Here is a 20,871-nt window from a genome sequence, read left to right on the forward strand (position 1 = left end):
GCACACGCACCCTGCACGCAGCCAGATGCGAGCTGGTACGCTCTGTGCTGCTGATTGCCTCACCGACAGCAGCGGCGCGGGAGGACGCGGCTCGTATACGGGTGCGCTTACATGAAACGAGTGGCGCGGGGGTGTGGGGACACCGGGGCTCGGCTATCTGGTTCAGCTCCTGCGGTGGCACAAACACCCCCTTTTGAGACTGCACCTTCGCTCGCTGACGCGCTCGGTGGTCCCCGTGGCGAGTGTAGCGGCCGGCACAGCGGCTGGAATGCTCTCACCTGCACCCCTGCGCCAGATCCCTCCGGGACTCTCTGCCGCCACACACGGGGGCATGGGACACAGCCATTACCCCTGCCCCACTCGGGAGAGGGTGCCGGGGGACCTCCGGCTCTGCCACCTACAACCCCCCTCCCCGCTCGTAGTGCGGACAAGGCTTAAGGGCGCCTCTGCCCCGCTCACGTCGCGGGTAGGATTCTGGCCTCCGCAATCTATAGCAGCACCCCTGGCTCTTCTCCCCCGTGGGACACTCTCGCAGACCAGGGCAAAGCAGGGCGTGGGGACCCCGCCGCCCCGTCCCGTCCCGCGCCGCGCCAGCTCCGAGCGCCGTCGGGGCAGCGGCAACCACGGACCCCCGCCCGCCGGGGCAGCCCCAGCGGAGGGGGCGCGGCTCAGGCGGCAGCAGAGCCAATGGCAGGCGGCGGCGGTGAATATCAATGCCGGCCGGACCAATCGGGGCGCAGCCATGCTGTTAACAGCTTAGGGGCGCGGGGCGGCGCAGAGCAGCGCTGCTGCCGCGGGGAGCGGAGTGGAGCGGTGCCGGGCTCCGCGCACCGCGCTCCCCCAGCCCGGCCCCGCTGCCCCGGCCCGGCATGGCGGCGGCCGTGGACGAGAGCGCCCTGCCCTCTATCTCCACTTTTGCCAGCTTGATGCCGCTAGAGGAGCGGCCCGCCGACATGCTCCATGTAAGCACCTGGCACCGGGGAGAGGGTGGCGAGGGGGGTACGGGGCAGAGCGTTCCGGGCTGGGGCTAAGCCTGTCTGTGGAGTGGGGGGCGGGCCGGGCCGCCTTCCCGCCGTCGGAGGGCGCCCTGGGGGCGGCGCACCGTAGCCGGAGTGGTGCCGACCCGTCGGACGGGTTGGGGGGAGCCGCCGCCCCGAGCGGGAGGCGCGGGCCGCGGTGTTGGGGCGGCGGGTGCCGCCGCAGCTGTCTCCCTGCCAGTCCTGACGCCTCATTTTCCCGCAGAGGATGCTACAGCAGGATGGCCCCGCTGCCGTCAAGCGGGAGGAGGACGACCTGGGCAAGTTCGTGGACTTGGACTTCATCCTGGCGCACACCAGCAGTGGCGGGCAGGGGCCGACCGGCCCCAACTATCCCCTGCCCGAGACCCCTGAGAGCTGCGGCACCACCTATGACAGCGACGGCTCGTACTCCACGCCGGGCAAGTTCCCGGCGCCTTACCCCGAGGGCCAGGGCCACAGCTACGTTGCTGAGCTGCTCACCCCGGACCTGCCCGGCCACTACGACCTGCAGCGGAGGGAGTATACGGAGCTGCGGGTGCCCGGCGGCCCCCACCACCACCCTCACCCCCATCACCACCCGCCCCTCCACCCGGCCCTAACCCGCCCACTGCCCCTGGACGCCGCGCAGTCCTTCGGGCCCCGCATCAAGAAGGAGCAGCCGGAGGAGCGCGCCTGTATGCTGGGGATGTCCGCTGCCGAGTACCTGGGACCGGGCGGCGGCGAGCACAAGCCACGCGTGGCGCCGGGTCCCGGGCCGGGGCCGGGGCCGGTGCCGGGGCCGCCGCTGCCATACCCGGGCTTCCCCCATGGCCGCTTGGGGCCCCCTGAGGAGCCGCTGCCTGGCGCCGATCCCCACCTCTTGGCCGACCTGCCGCCCCACTACTCCGTGGCCCCGCACCGCTATGCGCCCCACTTCGCCCCCCAGCCGCCGCCGCAGTTTCATGGACATTTCAGTGTTTTCAGGGAGCCCCTGAAGGGGCCGGGGCCGGGCCCGTCGGGGCTGCCCGGGCTGCTGGTCACGCCGCCCAACTCCCCGGTGCTGGAATACTTCCCGGCCGGGGCCCCCCCCGAGGACTGCAAGCCCAAGCGCGGCCGCCGCTCGTGGGCGCGCAAGCGAACGGCCACGCACAACTGTGAATACCCGGGCTGCGGCAAGACCTACACCAAGAGCTCCCACCTCAAGGCGCACATGCGGACCCACACGGGTAAGGGCGCGCAGGGGCGGGGACGCGCACAGGCGGTCCCGGGTGGGGGTATCCCGGCACGTGGTGAAACCCGCCACCGTGGTTCCGGGGGTGTGAAGGGGCGCCGGGGGAGGTGAAACCGGGGGCGGGTCGCGTGGAGGAGACCCCTGCGGTTTGTCAGGGAGTACACGGTGGGACCCCGTGGTGGGGCTGTGTGAGGGCACCCAGAGATAGCCCGCAGTCGGCATGGGTTTGCGTGAGGGGTTCTGCGTGTAGGGCAGGGAGCAGTGAGGATGGCCCCTGAAGTGCTCAGAAGGACCCCCGTGGTGGGGCTGGGCAGGGACACACGGGGACCAAGGCACGTAGCGAGACCACTCTTGTGACGCCTCCATTGCTGGCTTTGGGGCCCGGGCGTGCCTGAGGAGGTAGGGCTTGGGGACACATGGAGCAGCCCTCGACCTGGGCTAGGGGCAAATAGAGTAGGGAGATAGACTGGGGGGGTGTATGGTCGACCCTCTGGCCGAGCTGGGACAGAGCACATGGTGCCACCCCACAGCAGGGATGAGCAGGGGACCACCCACAGTTTGAAGTGAGGCAAGGGCACATGGAGGGGTGCTGTAATGGGGCAGGGATGCCCAAAGGACAGACTTTTGTACATGGGGAAGGGCAGGAAAATGGGGGACAGAAGGAAAGCTGGGCAGGCAGAGGTGCGCAGTGGGGCTCCCATCCCCTAAGGGTGGTGATCAGGGATCTCCCTTGAAAAGGGGATGCTGGGTAGGGTAGCACAGAGCTGAAGGCATAGGGAGGGCGGGAACCTCCAAGCCCACTGACACCCCCTCTCCTCTGCAGGCGAGAAGCCCTACCACTGCACCTGGGAAGGATGTGGCTGGAAATTTGCCCGCTCCGATGAGCTGACCCGCCACTACCGCAAGCACACAGGGCACCGGCCGTTCCAGTGCCACCTCTGCGAGAGGGCTTTCTCCCGCTCAGACCACCTCGCTCTCCACATGAAGCGGCACATGTGAGCAGTGGCTGCGGCCGGACTTGATGTCCCCGGAGCCAGCTCACGGTGTAAATAGCGTTGGGCCAGGGATGGCACTGGGGAGCAGCCTTGCCACCAGCCTTCTCTGCTTGTAGTTGATAACTAGTTTTCTCCTCCTGCCCCTGCTGTGAGAGCTAGCCCAGCCAAGTGGTGGGGAAGGGCTGCTTTGGGATGTATATGGGGAGCAAAGCCGCAAGAAACACCTGCCCAGGCATCATCACTCAGCTCCCCATGCCTGGAGAGTTCCCCCCAGCCAGGTACCTGGTGAGTGAGGGAGAGCTGGTGCATAAGGGATCTGTCCCCAGAACTCCCGGCTTGTATTTGGCATCAGCTTAACCTTCTTCCCCCAGATTCTGGCACCCCCCTGGCTCTAGGGAGTGTGGTGGCTGACTCTGGCTGCGTTTTGGCTGGAGACCCATGCCAGTTGGGTATGTTGGTTTTGGTGCTGGGAAATAGGTTGCTGGTCGTCTCGGTTGTGGCCATCAGAACAAACCTCCTGACCCAAAACCTACAGTGGACGGGGTGAGGGTGGGATTTGACTGGCTTGTGGCAATAAAGGTTTGCAGGTGTTGGCAGCACAGTGTCACCTTGCATAGAGAGCAGGGATGCTCCTGTCACCAGCTTAGGACTCCACTGAGCAGTCCAGCCCTGGCCGTTCCCACAGTTTTCCACTCAAGAGCCTAAAATGTCTCTTCTGGCTCTTGTCTGCTTTATTTTGTCTTGTTCTTCCCCTCAGGATGACACCAGGTACTGCTGCAGCTACCTTCCCCATGCTGCTTTTTTAATTTGGTATGTAAAGGACGGGGAGTCCAGCTATGAATGCCCAGGTCTCTGCTATACTTGAAACTTTTGTAGGGGGGGGGACAAAAAAGAAAGCTCAAAAGAAAATGAGTCTTTTTATGTGCAGCTTCTGCAAAGCAAGTTGTAAATTAAACAAAGCAGTAATATATAATGTTTCTGGTTTTTTTTAATATATTTTTTCTTCCAGCTGGGAACACAGATGAGTCTCAGCTTTGGGAAGTGCACTGTTCCCGTCTGTGTATATTGTTAATTAACATTTCTCTGCTTGGGCACGTTAGGTCTCTTGCACTCTGAAATGTTACTTTTCTTTATATGCAAACTGTTGAAATATTGTGATCTGCTGTATAATAAATAAACAAGATGTAAACATGAAAGAGCCAGGAGAGTTTACTTTAAAGGTTTCTTCTAAGAGGAGAGGGTGAGGCTGAGCTTGTTTGTCAGTAAATATTTACATCGATGTTCATTTCTGCTTAAGTTAGCTGCGGAGGATCGATGGGGAACGCCCAAGCCTCGGCATCTGAGCAGCATCTCCTGTGCAACAGCTCTTGAGTCACCCCACTTCCCTGTGCCTCAGTTTCCCTAATCTGCAGATGGGGCAATTGCGGCACTGGGATGGTGTGACTGGTCCTGCAGTGAGTCATCTCCAAGGGGAATGGCAGCTGAAACTACTGAGAGCCTTGCTGGTCCTAAATTCTTCCTGAGCAGTCCTGTCCTGCTGTCCCTCGCAGCGGGAGCTCTGCAGTACTGGCCTTGTGGTCACAACCGGGAGGGAGGCTGGTGTCTGCTGCCTGGTCCTGGGTGCTGTCTCTGCTGTCCTCCTGGGGATGGCCCGGTAGCTTGGCGGGGTTCAGGTGCTGAGGTTTCCCTGCGTTAATAGGTGGTGACTCAGCACAAGCATGCTGGCAGGTCCCAAGCTCAGCAAGCAGGTCTGGCTCCATCCCTCCCTCCCTCCCTCCCACAGCTGATTACCTGTGATGCACGAATCCCTCTGAAGGCAGGAACTTGTCCAGACCTGACACCATGCTGGCAGTGCAGGGAGCACACTTACAGGCTCTATGATGCCCTGGCCCAGGGTGGTGGTGGCAGTGGCTCCCTCTTCCTCTGCTCACCACTGCAACCCCCGGTGGCTGGCCAGGGCTGGGGGGTGCCCTGGGGCTGCTTGCCCTGCAAGTGGAAGTGGGATGAAGCTGGGCTGATCCCACCCTTTCCTGTTCAGATGGGAATGGCAGAGCAGGTCTGATGGTCCCCTGAGACATGGCTAACATTTTGGTGTTGGGCTCCGTGTTCTGGGGCCAGCACCCAGCCTTGTGGTCTGCCCTTGAGCAGGTACAAAAGCATGGGTGATTCCAGACAGGGTGGCAGCAGCTTGGGACATCATGTTCGGCCTTCAGGCCTGAGATCAGGACCATGGGGCTGCATCCACAGATGTCACAGATCCATCAGGCTCAATCACTTGTCCTTTCCACTGCTGCCTCCACCCTCTGCTTGCCCCACTTTCTGAGAGGTGCCTGTGCAGGGGTGACTGTACTGGGACTCATGTGGCCTGTGATGAGGTACTGGCAGTGTCCTGTTCCTGGGACCACCAGAACCCAAGGACAAGGCTACAATGCCAGGGGATAGCTAGGGCAAAACTTGTGCCTCTTCCCTGGAGACTTGTTCAAAACGTCACATGGAGGGAGAGGGAAAGGTGTGGGCTGTTTGAATTAGCGATGAGTCAGGCTGGCAAAGCCAGATGGGGAGAGTGCGTGCCTGCGTGTTTGTGTGCATATAAGTAATCTCTGGCTTTGTGTTTTTATTATGATTATTATTTTTATTTCCAGGGGAACGATGAATTTCTCCAACCATCCTGTCCCACTGGAAAGGCTGGCTCTGCTGTCCTGTCCTCCCTAAGCATCCTGGGAGCCAGAGTGACGGTTCACGGCTGTTTTGAGGTTCAGCTCTGAGATCAGAGCACAAACCAGTTCTTCCTTGCCTTTCATCATTGCTGTGCCAGGGCAAGAGTGAGGTCCGGCTCTGCTGCCGCTACCTTACATGGAGGTGAGAGCAGGGGAAGGTGCTTTGGCTCCTCCAAACAAAGCTGCTCTGGGTTTGCTCCCCTGTGCCTGGGGCAAGGCACTCCTTCAGGTGCTCAATGGGGCATGGCAGTCAAATGGACCAGCATGGCTGGGAATCACCGCATGGCTGGGGAGGAGTGGCTGTAGTGGAAAAGACAATTACGGTTAATTTATTGTTAATAAAAAACACCCTCTTCCAAGTGCCTGGGCCAAGACACACTCCATTGGAGGAGGCAGTCCAGTGCTGTCCCCAGCAAAACCTGCCCTGCGAAGTGATGAGGGCAGCAAGAACACACCTTTGGCAGCACTGAGGGAGGCACGGCTGGGGTGCAATCCCTGTGGTACATGCACCTGCTGTCAGCTGGAGAACCCTGTGCTAGGCCATGTCTCCCTCCCTTCCTTTTCCACCTTGGTCACTTCCTGTCAAAAAGGACCCTGGGAACTGTGCAGAGATCCCTGAACCCTCTGCAACTCTTATGCCCCATGGTTTTGGGGTACAACTGACCTGGTCCAACGAGGAGGCAAGTGGGGAAAGGAAGGAGCAAGGTATGGAGAAACACCTCCCAGCAGATGGGTGAGTCATGGCCACAGCATGGCCTGGCACCATGCAGTCACCTGCCAGCTGGAGCACGGGGCCCTGGGGTCTTCAAAGCTGGAGAGGGGTGAAAGAGAAGCTTGAGGGGGTTTCTATTGTCTGGGGAGGACCCAGCTCATGTGGATCACCCATGCTACAGCCAACAAATCCCACAGCTGGTCTGGGTGTGTTGATCCATAGAGAGAAGGAGTGTTGCAGATCTGAGGGTTCCTTACCCAGGGCTTGACCTTGGAGATGCTGTGGTGCATGGGGACAGCATGGAGCTGGGAAGGGGGCAAGAGTGCTATGGGGGGGATGCAGCCTGAGTGCTCCAGGGTGGGAGGATAGTTTGGGAGTGCTTGGAGGGGCTGACACAGGCCATTCCTCACCACAAGCTGGGAGCTTGGGTCCCCAGGACCAAGGTGTCCCTGCTGAAGTATGCTCCCAGGGCTCGAGTCCCCCACTGGAAGAGCAGTGGGAAGTGCCCCATCCCTGCCATGGGGGGAAGGTCCAGCAACTGGCCCCCGTGTCCATGCTGCTTGGGGTGGGCCAGGCGCCATGATAACGGGGCTGTGGCTGTCACCGCACCCTTAGGAAACATTTGGCTTCAGGCACCTGAACCCACGGGGAAGCGATAACTCCCGGCTCACTTGCCCTGCCTGGACCCACACCTGACGCTGTTGTGCCTTAGTCACACAGCAGAGTTTTTCCACTGCTGGGCCCCAGATAACCTTCTCCCACCCCACTGGCCACAGTGTTTGCACTTGTCCTCCTCCGCTGGTGCCAGGCTGGGAGACACACACACCCTGAGCCCTGGTCCAGAGGCACGCACACCTCTGGCCTGGGGCCACCTTTGGTCACTCTTGCCAGCCAGGGCATGGGTAAAGGGCACGAGGTGCATCCTTCCCCAGCATCCCAAGGTGGGTGAGGAGCTGGCCTGGAGGGAGCCTTTTTGCCAGGGCTAAATCTGGGGATACATCTCTCACCCAGCTGCTTGGTGGCAGATCGCCCAGGCTTGGTACCCTTGGTACCCTGGTATCCAGGGCAGCTGGAGGTGGGTGATGGTGCTGCAGTGACAGAACAGCGATGCCAAAGTTCCAGAGCACAGAAGCACTGGGTTCCTCATCATTGCTGGCTTTCCCTGACTCCCTGCATTCCCTGTATTCTCCCTGTGTCCTGGCGAGGCAGGACCCTTGTGGTCAGATCTGGGCACAGTCCCAGTGCAGGACTCTCAGTGATGGACCAGGTACGTGACTCAAGTTTCCAGCCTTACCCGTTTGCTCTGTGCAAGCTTTGGGATGCAGTGGCCAGAAACAATAAATCCAGGCCAGAAACAATAACTCCAGGCCCCCTTGAAGCAGTGCTAATTGCTCCACTGATGATCCAGTTAGCAGAAACACCCAGTTGATGTGTTTCACCTGCAGGTCCATACAGCTCCTGGTAGGACAAAGCTCCCCAGGCTTACAGAGGTGTGGGGGAGGCAGGCTGTGAATAGCACTTTCCAGCTGCCCATAATCTCCACCATTCATGAGATCAAAAAGCCTCTACCTTGGGGAGATAAGCTCAAAACTTGCTGCAGGCTGTTGAAGAGGAAAGGCTTGATCACCCTGCACTGGGGCAGAGATTGAATCCTGTTGGGATAGGGTTTGAGCAGGTCAGGCCGACAAGTGGGAGATATAATCAAAAAACGCACTGAATGGCCCATCTGTCTCTGGGTTTTATTTTTGGAACTGGTTTTTGTTTTCTATAAGTGCTGTTTAATGGCATGAATGGACTGCGAACGACCCGCCGTGAGTGGCAAAATGAGAGGCTCTCTCTTTTGGTTTTACAAAGCGCTCCCTGGAGACACAGTACCAGGCTTGCCAGGCAGGCAGAGACTGCAAAAGTTGGGAAAGTCCTGTCTCCCTCTTCAAGCCCACCTTGGGGGAGTGTGGACCCCACTTCCAGGCCAGCTGTGGCAAGAGAGAAGAAAATGTGCTAGAAATGATTAGCCATGTCCACACACGCTATGGGGGAGGACTTGGGTGGATGAGGCAGAGCTGAGAGCAAATAGGGAGGACAGGCAAAACCTCAGGATCAGCTCTGCCCTTGTGGAAAGGTCAAGATGCTAAAAGCCATCCCTAGTAGTGTGGAAGAGGGCAGAAAGGGGATTAAATGATTTCTGGGGGCAAAAGATGGTACTCTGGGGGTGTCACCAGCTCCCATTGTGGCATGCTGGCATTGGTTGGGCTCTGATGCAGAGGCGATGTCCCAGTCCTTGTGGGAAGGGTTCACCAGCAGGATGGGAATGGTGGTAACTTCAGCACAGCCGGGCTGGTGTTGAGGGATTCCATGCAACACCAACCCCATCACAGCGGCGTTGAGCTCATCCCAGGGCTGCACAGGAGAAGAGATTCTGCTCACAGACTCCCCCCACTCTCCTGGGCTATCCAAGGTGGCCGGCAGATCACAGTATACCTCAGTGCCCTGTGCTGAAACCTTCTGCTTCAGGCAAACCTCTGCCAGGCAGCCTTGCCCTGCCTCGATCTGGCAGGAAGGTGATTTCTCTAAATCCCTCCTGGCCCCACACCACTGTTTTCTCCCCTTTCCTTGTTCCCTCATCTCTTCCCACAGGGAAGAGGAAGCGGGACAGTTTTAGTAATAAACTTTCACTCCGGGCTGCCTCCTGTGGGCTCTGTGGTTCTGGAGGATAGAGCACGAGGGCGAAGAGCGCACGCGGTGGCACACGAAGCCAGGCCGAGCAGCCCGAGTGTGCCACGCGGTGGGGCCGGCACCTGGCACGGCTGGCGGGGAGAACGGCACGGGGCAAAGCCACCAGCGAGCGCCTCGGGAAAGGAGACGGGAAAACTCCTGATGAGCTCTGCGGGAAACTGGGGTCAGCCCCGGGACCCCCGGGAGAGCAGCGACCCATCGCAAGAGTCCCCGAGGGAATGGGGGCGCGGCAACTGGGGGCGAGCGTGGGAGCGACGAGCGGACTCGCGGCGCCCCCTCCCCGCAGGACGGGCTCGGAGGCGCCGCTCGGGCGCGGCGGTGCTGCCCCCTCCCGGCGCGGGAGCGAGCCGCGCCTCCAGCGGGTTGTGAGCCCTGAGCGGGGCGGAGGGTGCCGGCACCCGGCTAGGTCCGGGCGCTGCCGCGGGGAAAGCGGCACCGGCGGCCTCGGGGCGGGCGGCCACGACCTGCCTGGAGCGGGATTCGAACCTGGATCTTTCACGCTCACCCCCGCGTGGTGCGTCCCCCAAAGCGCTCCGGGCACTTCCGGGCGCCTCTTGGCGGGAGCGGAAGCGACGCTGCCCGGGCCGCCGTATGCGCCGCACGTCCCGGTGGCCGCGGAGCCGGCGCCGGTGGGTGCGCGGGTCCCGCTCGGAGCGGGGCGGCCGCGGCCGCGCGGGGAGCGCCGCGTCCCGCACGCCCTCCTGCGGGCCTCCCGGGACCCCCCCGCGGGGCTGCGGGCTGCGGGCGCGGCGTGCGGAACCCCCGGGACCCGCCGGGTGCAAGGCCCCGTTGTTGGGCCTGGCGGGGGGATGGGAGGCGGCCGAGGGGGGTGTGTGTCTATGTAGATATAAGTGTGTGAGTGTGCGTGTGCATGTATATGCGTGTGTGTGTGCGGATATACGTGCGTGTATGTGTAAACACGCGCACCTACGCGTGTTTGTATGAGTCCGGGATACCCCCGCGGGAGTTAACCCCCGACCCCCGGTTTCCCGTCCTCCCAGAGCTGGAGGGGACGGTCAGGACGGCGCAGAGAAGGCCAGAGGGCAGGCGGAGACATGGCGACGGGGGCAGATGTACGGGACATCCTGGAGCTGGGAGGCGTGGAGTCAGAGAATACGGGCACCATCAACAAAAAGGACATCATCAACTCGGATAAGGTGAACTGCAGTGCCCTGAGGGGCTGCTGCCTGATTTCTAGGCACTGGCTGACCTTGCATGTGGTGTTTGGGGTGAATATTGAAAGAAAAGATGGAATAAAGCGTGTACCTTCTTAGTTACCTGTGCTGTGGCATCTGGTGTGGGATTTAAGCTGGAGCTGTGTAAGTGGTGTCCTGCTGAGCTGTCCAGGCCCCGCGACATTTTCAGCTGTCTCCTAAAATTCTCATTTTGTGAAGTGTGATGCTATCTAGCCCCCAAACAGATGGAAATACCTGTTTTAGAAGAAAGAAAATATTGTCTGACTTGATTGAATGGCAGAAGTCTTCCAACCTGTGTGGGGAAGGTGTGTGGCTGGGGATTGGGACAGCTGGGATGCATTGCCTGTGGGAATGTTGCAAGTTAGTAAGCTCTGTTAAGGATGTGTGACATGATGTGCTGCATTCTGTGCGGTAATGTGCTACAGTGTCTTGTTTTCTGTATTTTAAATTTGGGGAAGGTCGTGGGGGTCCCATGTTTTGCAAGATGTTGGGAAGGTGAACTTAGGAGTAGTTACGAGACGTGGAGGTGCTTTGAAATGTGCCCAGGGAGCTCTCTGGTACAGAGATGGTCTGATTTGAAGTAAAGCCTGTGTATTTGGGGAAAAAACCAAAACGGAACTAAACATACACAACTATCCCATCCCTAAAAGCACTTCCTGGCTGTCATTGTTTGCTTCCACTGAAACCTTTGTCTCTGAAGAGAAGCACTGTGGTTTCACTGCCTTGCTAGGGCATACGGTGTAATTGGTGTAATGGAAAACCAGTGAGTTTGAGTCATTTAAAGGCTGAAATGTTAAAATTCCCGATTATCAGCTGTGTTGGTGAACAGTGTCTGGTGAGCAGCTTGTTGGCTGGATTCAGCCTGCAGTGTTGCCACTGAGTGTTTGGAGTTGTGAGTTCTTTGATTTAAATGTGTGTTAGGCAGCAGAGAGCCAGAGGAGTACTGGTGGCTGGCTGTCTCTTCAGAGCAGAGACTAAGATGGGTTTCTCAAGTTTACTGTAATGGGGAGAGGGAGGAAGGGAATTTGCAGTGAAAAGTTTTGGGAGGGGTGCAGGAGGCCACTTGAACAAACCATTCTGAATTTCTACAAAGTACAGAAACAAAGCCAAACCAAAGGTGTAAGCTGTTGTCACATGGAGAGTGCAAAGTTGCTAATAACAGTGCAGCACTCGCTCAGGAAATAGATCTGTTCTCAATTAGAAAAGAAACAGATTGATGTCTTGAAATCACAAGAGAACCATGAAGTACTTTCCAGTCCATTAGTGACTGAGAATGTTAAAATAAAAATTACTAGGCATAAAAACATTTAAATCAGCATGACCAAGTAATTTGTTCTCAACTCCTAAAAGTGCTGGCTGAGCTGATCTGTGGCCTGCTGATATTAACTTTTAATAAATCTGGGAACTTTGGGGGAATTCCAGAAGCCTGTGTTCACACAGGGTGTGCGGTGACCTGTGGGTAACTGCCTTGGTTGGCCTTACATTGCTCCTGGGCAAAGTGATGGACACACTAGGAGAAAGGTGTTTGATTAGGGATGAAAAGGTGCTGATATAATGCATGTCTGTCATGAAGTTTTATGGAAAGTAGTTGCAGTCCAAGATGACAGGGACTTATTTTTTTCAGTGGGATCTTGAATTTGCTTGATAAAGGTAACTGGATTTAACACAATTTATGATGCGGTGTTAGTTTTACTACCGAAAAATATTCTGATTTAAAATTTGGTATTGATATGGTAAACAAGTACGTAATAGTAGTGACAGGGCTAGTAGTTACAAAGACAGTACAGTTAGACCAAATGCTCAGTAAACTTCTTCCTCTTAAATAAAGTGTAACTTGTTAGTGTGGCTGTTACTGTACCTACCTGAATCCAAAGCTGATCACCTGATACAGTTGATTACTGAGCAACTTGTATATGTGGTATGAGTTGGACTGTGTCTTAGAAACCATCAATGCTGACAAGGGTTTAGGGGCCAGATTGAGTTGTGTACACTGAATTCCTCTTATGAAGAAACCGTCAAAAAATTGTTTGCTGTGTAAATGGGACAGTGGAGGTGGGGCTGGAGAACTTTGGTAGGTGGTACTGGTGGTTTTTCCAAGGGGCTACTGCAAGGGCGTGATCACAGCTGGTAAAAACGGAAGCTGCTGCAGAACAAAGTGACAAAAACCTTTTAAAAACTGGGAAGACATTTCCTACTATTTTCTCGAAAAAGTAGAGAATCAATTAAACGCATTAATACCTCTGAGAGAGGATAGTGCTTGCCTAGTAAGAAAAGACTTAGTGCACCGGCCTGTGCAATCTACAGCCAGTTGTTCAGCTTGGAATTTAAGTGTGTTATCAGCAACAGCAAATGGGGGTACTGGTGAGCCCTATCACTGAAAGTGGGTACATTTTGTCTGTCAGTGTCTTCCACCAGGAACAGGCATTTTCCTGGAGAAATTCAAGGTGTCTAAAACCAGATAAAAGTAAAAACCATCACAGGGCACCAGGTTATACGGTTTTAGTTGTCCCTCGGACATTTCTACTTCTGAATCTAAAATGCAATTCTTCTGTTTCAGAAAAAATCCAAGAAGTCTTCAGAGACATTGACGTTTAAGAGGCCAGAAGGAATGCACCGAGAAGTTTATGCACTTCTCTATTCTGACAAAAAGTAAGAGCACATGGTCATCTGTGCAGGTTGTGGGGTGGCCTGGGCTTTTGGTAGCAGGGCAGCGTCCTCTTGAAACCAGGAGTGGTCTCACTGCCCAGATTGATTCCCCTTTGTGCTTGGCCCATGCTTGTGCCCTTCTCTTAGTCATGGACAGTGTCTGTTTTCTCCCTTCTAAATTTGAGGGGTTTTTTTGATGTAAGAAATTAATCAGATACAGGCACAATAGTCTAATGCAGACAAATGAGTGCTCTTACCCTTTGTATCCAGTTCTTTCTTAATCTCAACTGGGAATGACACCTGCTTTTATATCTGCAAAAAGAGTTCTGAGCCTGAAATCTCTTTGGGTTTGTCTTGGGCTGCTCCTTGCTTCTCATCACCAGCACTTTTCTCCACCACAGGGATGCACCTCCACTGCTGCCAAGTGATACAACTCAGGGTTATCGAACAGTCAAAGCAAAACTGGGCTCCAAGAAAGTCCGGCCTTGGAAGTGGATGCCTTTCACCAACCCAGCGAGGAAAGATGGAGCGATGTTCTACCATTGGAGGAGAGCAGCAGAGGAAGGGAAGGATTACCCTTTTGCCAGGTTCAATAAAGTAAGTGGGAGCACTTTCGAACAACAGCATATAAATAGTAGCTGGAAAATACCCTTCAGTCAGTTTCTTCTTGTCCAGACAGGAAGTGGATTCTTTCAACAAGTGAAGGCTGAGTTAGATTTGGTAATTGCATTTTAAATTGCAGCATGACCTGCAGCCATGTGACCATGGACTGGTGTCTCCAAATCATTCAGGCGAAGTGGGCTTTGTATGTGGTCAGAGCTTGCTAGAGACCCCTGTGTTTCAGGTGTGCAGTCATTGGTTTGGTGAGGAGGACTCATGATATCTATCTCTGTTCTTGACCAACATTCTCCCCCTGATTACAGGCTCAGGGTAGTAAAAGATATTCTATCCTGACTAACACATAAAAGTCATAAGTCTTGTTATTTTGCTCAGTATGAAAAAAATCGCTTGAGCTTCATGGCCAGAAAGGTGGCTTGCAACCTCTTGGCCAGATTCCAGCACAGATGCTGAATTACTTTGTGTTCCCTCTGAAATTGCTCTTGTGGTATCAGTGTGGTGCAGTTCCCTGTTCTTTGCGTCTTACATTAAATTGTCACAATGTGTTGTTGTAATCTCCTGCTGTCTTTTGTCCCAGATGTATCTGCTTTGAGTGGCTGGGCCTTTCATGTGTATGCACAAAGAAAACTACATCAAGATTTATACTTCAAAGTCAGGACCTCCAAAGTTAGGAAGGAGCAGAGTTAGGGTGCTTCCATAATGTAATTTAACTCCCTTCATGATGCAAATCTGAAAGAGTAAAAAAAGCGTGTGCTAACATGATTCCACAAAAGCTCTGCTTGTGTGTAACCGTATACAATATTTTAAGTTTGTAACCCACAGAGCATCAGCTCTAACAAAGCTTGGCTTCCTGCAGAGTTAAGTGGTTGGTTGACCTTATATGTTAGAAGGCTCAAGCTCTGACTGATGCTTTTCCTCTAGCTGGGACATTGGTAAGAGCCTCCTGTGGTATCTCTTCTCTGATGTCTGGGGTGGAAGTCTGAAGTATGACTCACTTAGTCGAAGCACCTACCTAGCTGTCTGAGTGAAACTTTGTGAGGCTAATTGTCTCTAAGACTACTGCTGGAACTGGTTTTGGCTGAATTCAACTGAGTTTATCAGAGGGGGACACACATCACATATGGGTGTTTTAATTATATGATCCTTGTTTCCTTAACTTTATCAGGTACTGTGAATTGACAGACAGATGAGCCTTCAGCAAGGCTGTAACCTTTAGATTAGTGGTACAGGCCTCTGCCATCTGCAAATGCCCAATTGCATAATATCAGGAGCAAGTTGTTATCCTTGTGGTGCTGTAGTTGAGAAAGTTGAAGGCACTGATGAAGAGTTTTGCAGATATTTGCTGTGTCAGAGGAATTTTTTTTACTTTTCCAGACTCTTTTGTGGGTTTTTTCTCACATACTTGATACCTCTGCCTGAATCTTTCCCTCCCCTTGGAATGAACCTGTTTTCCTGTGTAGTCTGTCCTGTTGGTCGCTCAAGCTCTTTAACTCCTGGGTCACTGCTCAGTTGCTTTTCCTTTTCTCTGTGCTTCTAGTCTCCAGTCCAAATCCCTCCTCTTTGTTGTGACATCCAAAATGTAAACTTGGGTTTCACCGTGTACACTGAGCCTTGTTTCAGGGTGTGAAACAGGAGTATAAAAGCAGCTTTGCTGGTGTTAGAGCAAAGCCCTCTCTCAGCCTTTTGGCTACCATCAGCAAGGGCTTAGAGAAAGTGTATGAGAATGGGGCAAATACATATTTTCCTGCCTTCTGGTGGCCTTTGGTTTAAGGATTTCTGAACTTGAAATTTGTGTTTAATAATTCTTGCTAGGTGCATTCAGGGCAGAAAGCTGCTTTGTGAATAACCCATGCTAATGAGTTCTTCAGGCTGATTTTGTGTGGTGTGCAAAGGTACTTTCTTCTAATTTCAAACTGCTGGCTTGAGGTTTAGTCCCTCTGAGATCTTGTGTTACATGATGTAGTAAATTGTCCTTGCTGGGTGCTGTGTTTTCTGTAATTTGACGTGCCCTCCTGTGCACTCCCTTGTTCTCAAATATCCTTTCTTTTGAAATGGGTGGACTAGGAGTGAGTGTTCTACTTAAGAGAGCATGGTGGGTTTATGTGGGCTCTGTTTCTCTATCTCCCTCATAATTTTTACTGTTCAGTTTGTATTTTTACCTTTATTAGGCATTGTGCTGATGTTTTCATAGAACTATCTTGTAGCTCCAGGATCCTGACCAGTTTCAGCTAATTTAATACTCATCACTGTGTGAGTTTATAGTGTGAAATGTTGGACTGAGAGAGGTTTTCTGGGCTGTTGAATCCTCCTCTTGGCTCTTTCAGGTCCTGCCACCATCCAGTCCCTTTCACAAATCGATCAAGTTCCTTTTGAAAAGCACTTGGCTTTTCCTGCCCCTGTGCTTCCTTGGGAAGCTCTTCTAGACTGTCTTTGCTCCATTTCATTTCCAGGTTAAATTTTCCATGTTAAATTGGCATTTCTTTGCAAGTCAATTTCTTTGTTCTTATTTCAGTTGTTCTTTTCTTCCCATGGGTATTCCTTTCATTTCATCTAACAGACTTGAAGCCTGCAGTCAGATTCTCTTTCAGACTTCCTTTGCTAGGCTGCATTCTCTTCCAGTCTGCTGTGGGAAGACAAGCTCTCCACCCCATTACTCATGCTCTTCTCTCTACTTGTTTCCATTTCAGTGCATCTTTCCTGACCAGGGATCACTAGTGTTGTAGTTGGTATTCATGCCAGTATTCTTGTTGTGCAATTGAAACACTGCCAATTTCTGCTGGAAATCTCTCTCTGGGGGTCATAGTTGCCTTTTCATGGTTATGTTGCATTTGAATGTATAGTCAGCCCGTGGTTGGCTCAAGCTTTCCATCTGTTCCTGCCTTCTCATTTCTCACCTGAGCAGCCATGAGTGGGAGCTGAGGAAGTGGTTTGGAAGTGTCTTTGCTCTTGTTGCGTTCTCTTGTCTGATGAGGAGTCTGCTACCTTCTCTTCCATCCACTGCAGAAGACCCTGCTGCATCTTCTCATATGTGTGTGCTCCTCTAGAAATTATTTTGTTTCATGATGTGCATGGGATGTCCTTACAGTGTCTGGTAAGATGGCTTTGCTCCAGATGGAAGTGGTACTTGAAGGTTGAGGTTCAGTGCATCCCCAAGAGATCTGCTTCACCTTTGAGTTTCTATGTCTCAGTGGTGGAAGAAGGGCAGTAGACCTAAAGAGGCTGTTATTTGGAGGCTCAGAAATGCTCCTCCGAGCTGTATGGAGTTCATGAGGATGACTTTCCTGGTGACAGGACACAAAACCACAGAGGTGTTGAAGCACATCTGCTACTTGAATGCACACAATTTTCTTGTGAAGGTAGGACCTCCTCAGGCTAAGCAAAGCTTTGCTGCAGGAGGAAGGGAGTGAGGGGGAATAAGGGAGGAAAGCACAGGCTTATTTACACTTTTGCTTTACCACATGCTAGGATTTCCCCTAATATAGTAAATATTTTTGCTGTTTCTTTAGTACTCATGTGACACTTGTGTTCTGGATAGAGCCCTTGCAGAGCAGTTCCAGACTGGGGACAGTACTGTGGGCTTGGCCTTTTAGGCACCTGGGACACAGAGTTGGACTATCATTTGGCTCTGTGGTTCTGCTGGAGAAAAAGGTCTATGAGGAAGGGAGTGACAAAGTTGTTTGCCAAGTTTATGGCCTTCAGTTGTACAGTCTTTCAGATCTTCATGATAGTGTCTACGCCAAACATGAAAGAAGTAGTCTGAGTATCAAAGCAGAAGGTGTGCTAAAGGCTGGGGACTACTGCTCCTTGCCTTTCCTGTTCTTCCTGTACAAGTGAGCATGTCCCAACCCACGTGAAGAGTCAACGGTTAGAGCAGTTTATGCCAAGATACTGGTTTTGCTGTATGGGAGGAATGCAGGGAGGCTGGCTGAACCTTGGTTTCACTGTCATGTTAGCCTGCTAATTTTGAAATCCATAGTCAGGATGTGGGTCGCTGACCTCTACCTGTGTCAGACACCTGAAATAGGTTTCAGCCTCCTAGGTGGCAGTTCCTGGTAAGCTTCCCTGAATGTCACGTTATGGCCTTGGGATCACACATTGCTCCATATCAAGTCCTCTGCCTGCTCATCATGTTTCCTACTACCAGGACTCATTGCTCAGGGTCCTGGCAGCCCCCTCCTGTCAGTACTGTGCTCATTTTCTTGGCTCAGGTATCTTGGCAGTGAGGAGGGCAGTGCTGCAGGAGAGCTACCATGGTTTTCTCTTCTCTCCATAGACAGTGCAGGTTCCTGTCTACTCAGAGCAGGAGTACCAGATGTATCTCCACGACGATGCGTGGACCAAAGCTGAGACAGACCATCTCTTTGACCTGGCTCGGCGCTTTGATCTGCGCTTCGTGGTCATTCACGACCGCTATGATCACCAGCAGTTCAAGGTGAGTCCTGGGGTCAAGTTGCTGCTAGCAACCTGCTGCTATGGCATGTTGCAGGGCTTTCTGCACTTGAAAGACTAAATTACCCTTTATATCAACTTAATTAGGGGAAAATAATGAATTATTGGCAGCAAGGAATATTGAATTCCCAGCACAAGGCATTGCTGCTTTGCTTTGTTTGTAATTAAATCTACTGTGACTTGTTCTCATTCCCTGTTGTGTTTTATTAGAAAGTTAGAAGGTTTGCACCTGCCAGGAGAACAGCTTGTTGTTCCTTGGAGATAAAGCAGCCGGGGAGTTTGTTTATTTGAGCAGGCTAGGTGTTCTGGATTTCAGTCTAGGCCCTTGGAGAAGGATCTGCCAATGAACCCTGAGGGTTGGGACTTCTCCATGGTACTGTTCCTGACTTGTGGTCTGACATGGTGCAGGTTTCCATCATCTCTGCTGTGAAATGAGGACCATCAGTGGTCTGAAAATGCAACCCTGGTGTCATGATTGCAGATCTCCTATACTGGTTCCATGCCTCCTGGTGACAGAGGGAATGTTGTGGCTTCTCAGAACAGATCCAAATGCTGCAACTTTTTGCTGTCCTCTGAAATGCTGACATGAAGAGCCTGTAGCAAAGTAAAATAGCAAGAGTATGCTCGGCTGAGCAGCCCAAACATCTTTGGTACTGGGGTTAAAAGCTCAGACTTCATGAAATGATGGGCTGTGAATTGTTGCAGCTGATACCTTCTTGGTTGTGACTTGAATGACCATTGTCTGGAGCAACTTGGAGACCTGCACATTTGTTGCAAGTTTCATGCTTGCAGACTTTCTCCTCTCAACTCTCCTTGCATCTTTTTATCTTCACTGCTGGGGGTGCTTCACCGCTGTATTGTCTCTAAACCCTCAGCATTGTTGGATCTTTTGGTGGGTGTTTTTAAAGCAGTAGCTGTGAACCCATGACAGTTAATTCATACAGCTCACTGAGAAACTCTTCCTTCCCTGTCATTCCCCTGGCACCTACAAGGGTCCCTGCTGGCCTTCCTCCCAAGCACTGTGTCTTGTCTTGTACTTGATGTGACATCCTTCAGCCAGTGGTCCTTAGGTGGCTATTGCACAAGGTTTTACTTGGTTCTTCCATAATGTTGTCCTCCTGTGATGTCTTCCACAGAAAAGGTCAGTAGAGGATCTGAAGGAACGGTATTACCACATTTGTGCCAAGCTGGCAAACATTCGTGCGGCTCCGGGCACAGACCTGAAAATCCCAGTCTTTGATGCTGGCCATGAGAGACGAAGGAAGGAACAACTGGAAAGGCTTTACAATAGGACACCAGAGCAGGTAACTTGGGGAAGAGAGCATCGCTGTTCCAAAAGATTGATAAGTTGACTCAGTAGGTGTGTGATACAGGCCAGAGGGTGGGAAAGGTTAAGTAGGGCTGGACAAGAAAAGAGCAACAACTGAGTACAGCTTTTTTTGTTGGGTTAATGTCCCTTTAAGGAGTTTAAAAGGACACTAACTGAGAAATCTGACTATACAGGAGAAAGGGCTACATGAGCGGAGTTATGGTCTCCAGTAACTGCCAGGACCTTCTCAGTGACACTGACTGTATTAGTCCTCTGATAGAAGCAAATTCTCTGGTCAATGTCTTTACGAGTACCGGAGTATCATGGAGAGAGAATTATTTATTTGAGAGTAAAAATCTTTCCAGAAAACATCAAAGACTAAATCTGCATGCTTAGTTCTCCTCTGTGTTGAAGCTATGTAATGGTCCTAGGGTTTAGAGATTAAGAAACTGTGTTCTCCATAGGCTGGGGGAAAGCATCCTTTTCAGTTAATTCCCTCCAAGGACAAGTTTATATGGGACTTCTTCCCCCATTGACAGGTGTCAGTACTAGGCCTAGTTGTTCTGGGTTCTGTATGCTATATCTGGGGAGGGGAGCCAGCTTTTCACAACACTGTATTTGCAACTACAGCATATTTAGGCTTTTTTACCTTTCTGTCTGTGCTTTTGGACTCCGGAAGATGGGATTAGTAATTTATGGATTGTTGAAGGGTGCATCATAAATGTTGTAATGCAGTACCTGCCGGATTGTAGAGTGGCATTGCCACGGGTACAGGGTAAGGTTATGGAGTGTAATCTGCCCTACAAATCCAAGAAGTTAAGCAGGAGCATAAAGTCATTCCCAGGCTGGCCCAGGGCAGAGCTGTTATCGGTAGATGGCCCCCTTGCCTTGCTAGGCCTCCTCTGTTCTCTGACTGCCCTGACGTGCTCTGGTCTGCAGGTGGCAGAAGAAGAATACCTCATCCAGGAGCTCCGCAAAATTGAAACCAGGAAGAAAGAGAGAGAAAAGAGAACCCAAGACCTGCAGAAGCTCATCACAGCTGCTGACACCACCACTGAGCAGAGGCGTGCTGAGCGCAAGGCTCCCAAGAAGAAGCTGCCACAGAAGAAGGAGACAGAGAAGCCTGTAAACATTTCTCTCTTTTTTAAATTTTTTTTTTTAATTTTCCCTTTCCCCTGTTTATGCTCTGGCTGGGTAATGTGTTTTCTGCAGCAGTCCTATGGGGATCAGGCCCTTTTTGGGTAGGGGGGGGGAGTTATGGCTGGCT

The 20,871-nt window shown here is 52.9% G+C and overlaps 2 protein-coding genes across 3 annotated transcripts in view; both read left to right on the forward strand.

Annotated features, from left to right (window-relative positions):
* Positions 1-795: 795 nt before the first annotated feature.
* KLF17 (KLF transcription factor 17) lies at positions 796-4,628 on the forward strand. The gene is made up of 3 exons (XM_082287176.1): positions 796-962; positions 1,243-2,224; positions 3,053-4,628. Exons 1-3 carry the CDS (start codon positions 870-872, stop codon positions 3,226-3,228), a joined length of 1,251 nt encoding a protein of 416 aa, XP_082143302.1. The 5' UTR covers positions 796-869; the 3' UTR covers positions 3,229-4,628.
* A 5,355-nt stretch (positions 4,629-9,983) lies between these two features.
* The window catches only part of DMAP1 (DNA methyltransferase 1 associated protein 1), a 29,030-nt gene continuing 18,142 nt past the window's right edge, over positions 9,984-20,871 (forward strand). Inside the window, exons 1-7 of one of the 2 annotated variants that reach the window (XM_082287036.1) lie at positions 9,984-10,015; positions 10,388-10,543; positions 13,140-13,231; positions 13,630-13,825; positions 18,120-18,278; positions 19,432-19,599; positions 20,544-20,729. In XM_082287036.1, coding sequence (XP_082143162.1) covers positions 10,442-10,543; positions 13,140-13,231; positions 13,630-13,825; positions 18,120-18,278; positions 19,432-19,599; positions 20,544-20,729 — 903 coding nt within the window. In that variant the 5' untranslated portion in view covers positions 9,984-10,015; positions 10,388-10,441. Of the gene's footprint in view, positions 10,544-13,139; positions 13,232-13,629; positions 13,826-18,119; positions 18,279-19,431; positions 19,600-20,543; positions 20,730-20,871 lie in introns of both variants that reach the window. The other variant, XM_082287035.1, reaches the window with a different exon arrangement.

The sequence above is a fragment of the Coloeus monedula genome, assembly GCF_965178545.1.
Source record: "Coloeus monedula genome assembly, chromosome: 9".
Taxonomy (NCBI): Eukaryota; Metazoa; Chordata; class Aves; order Passeriformes; family Corvidae; genus Coloeus; species Coloeus monedula.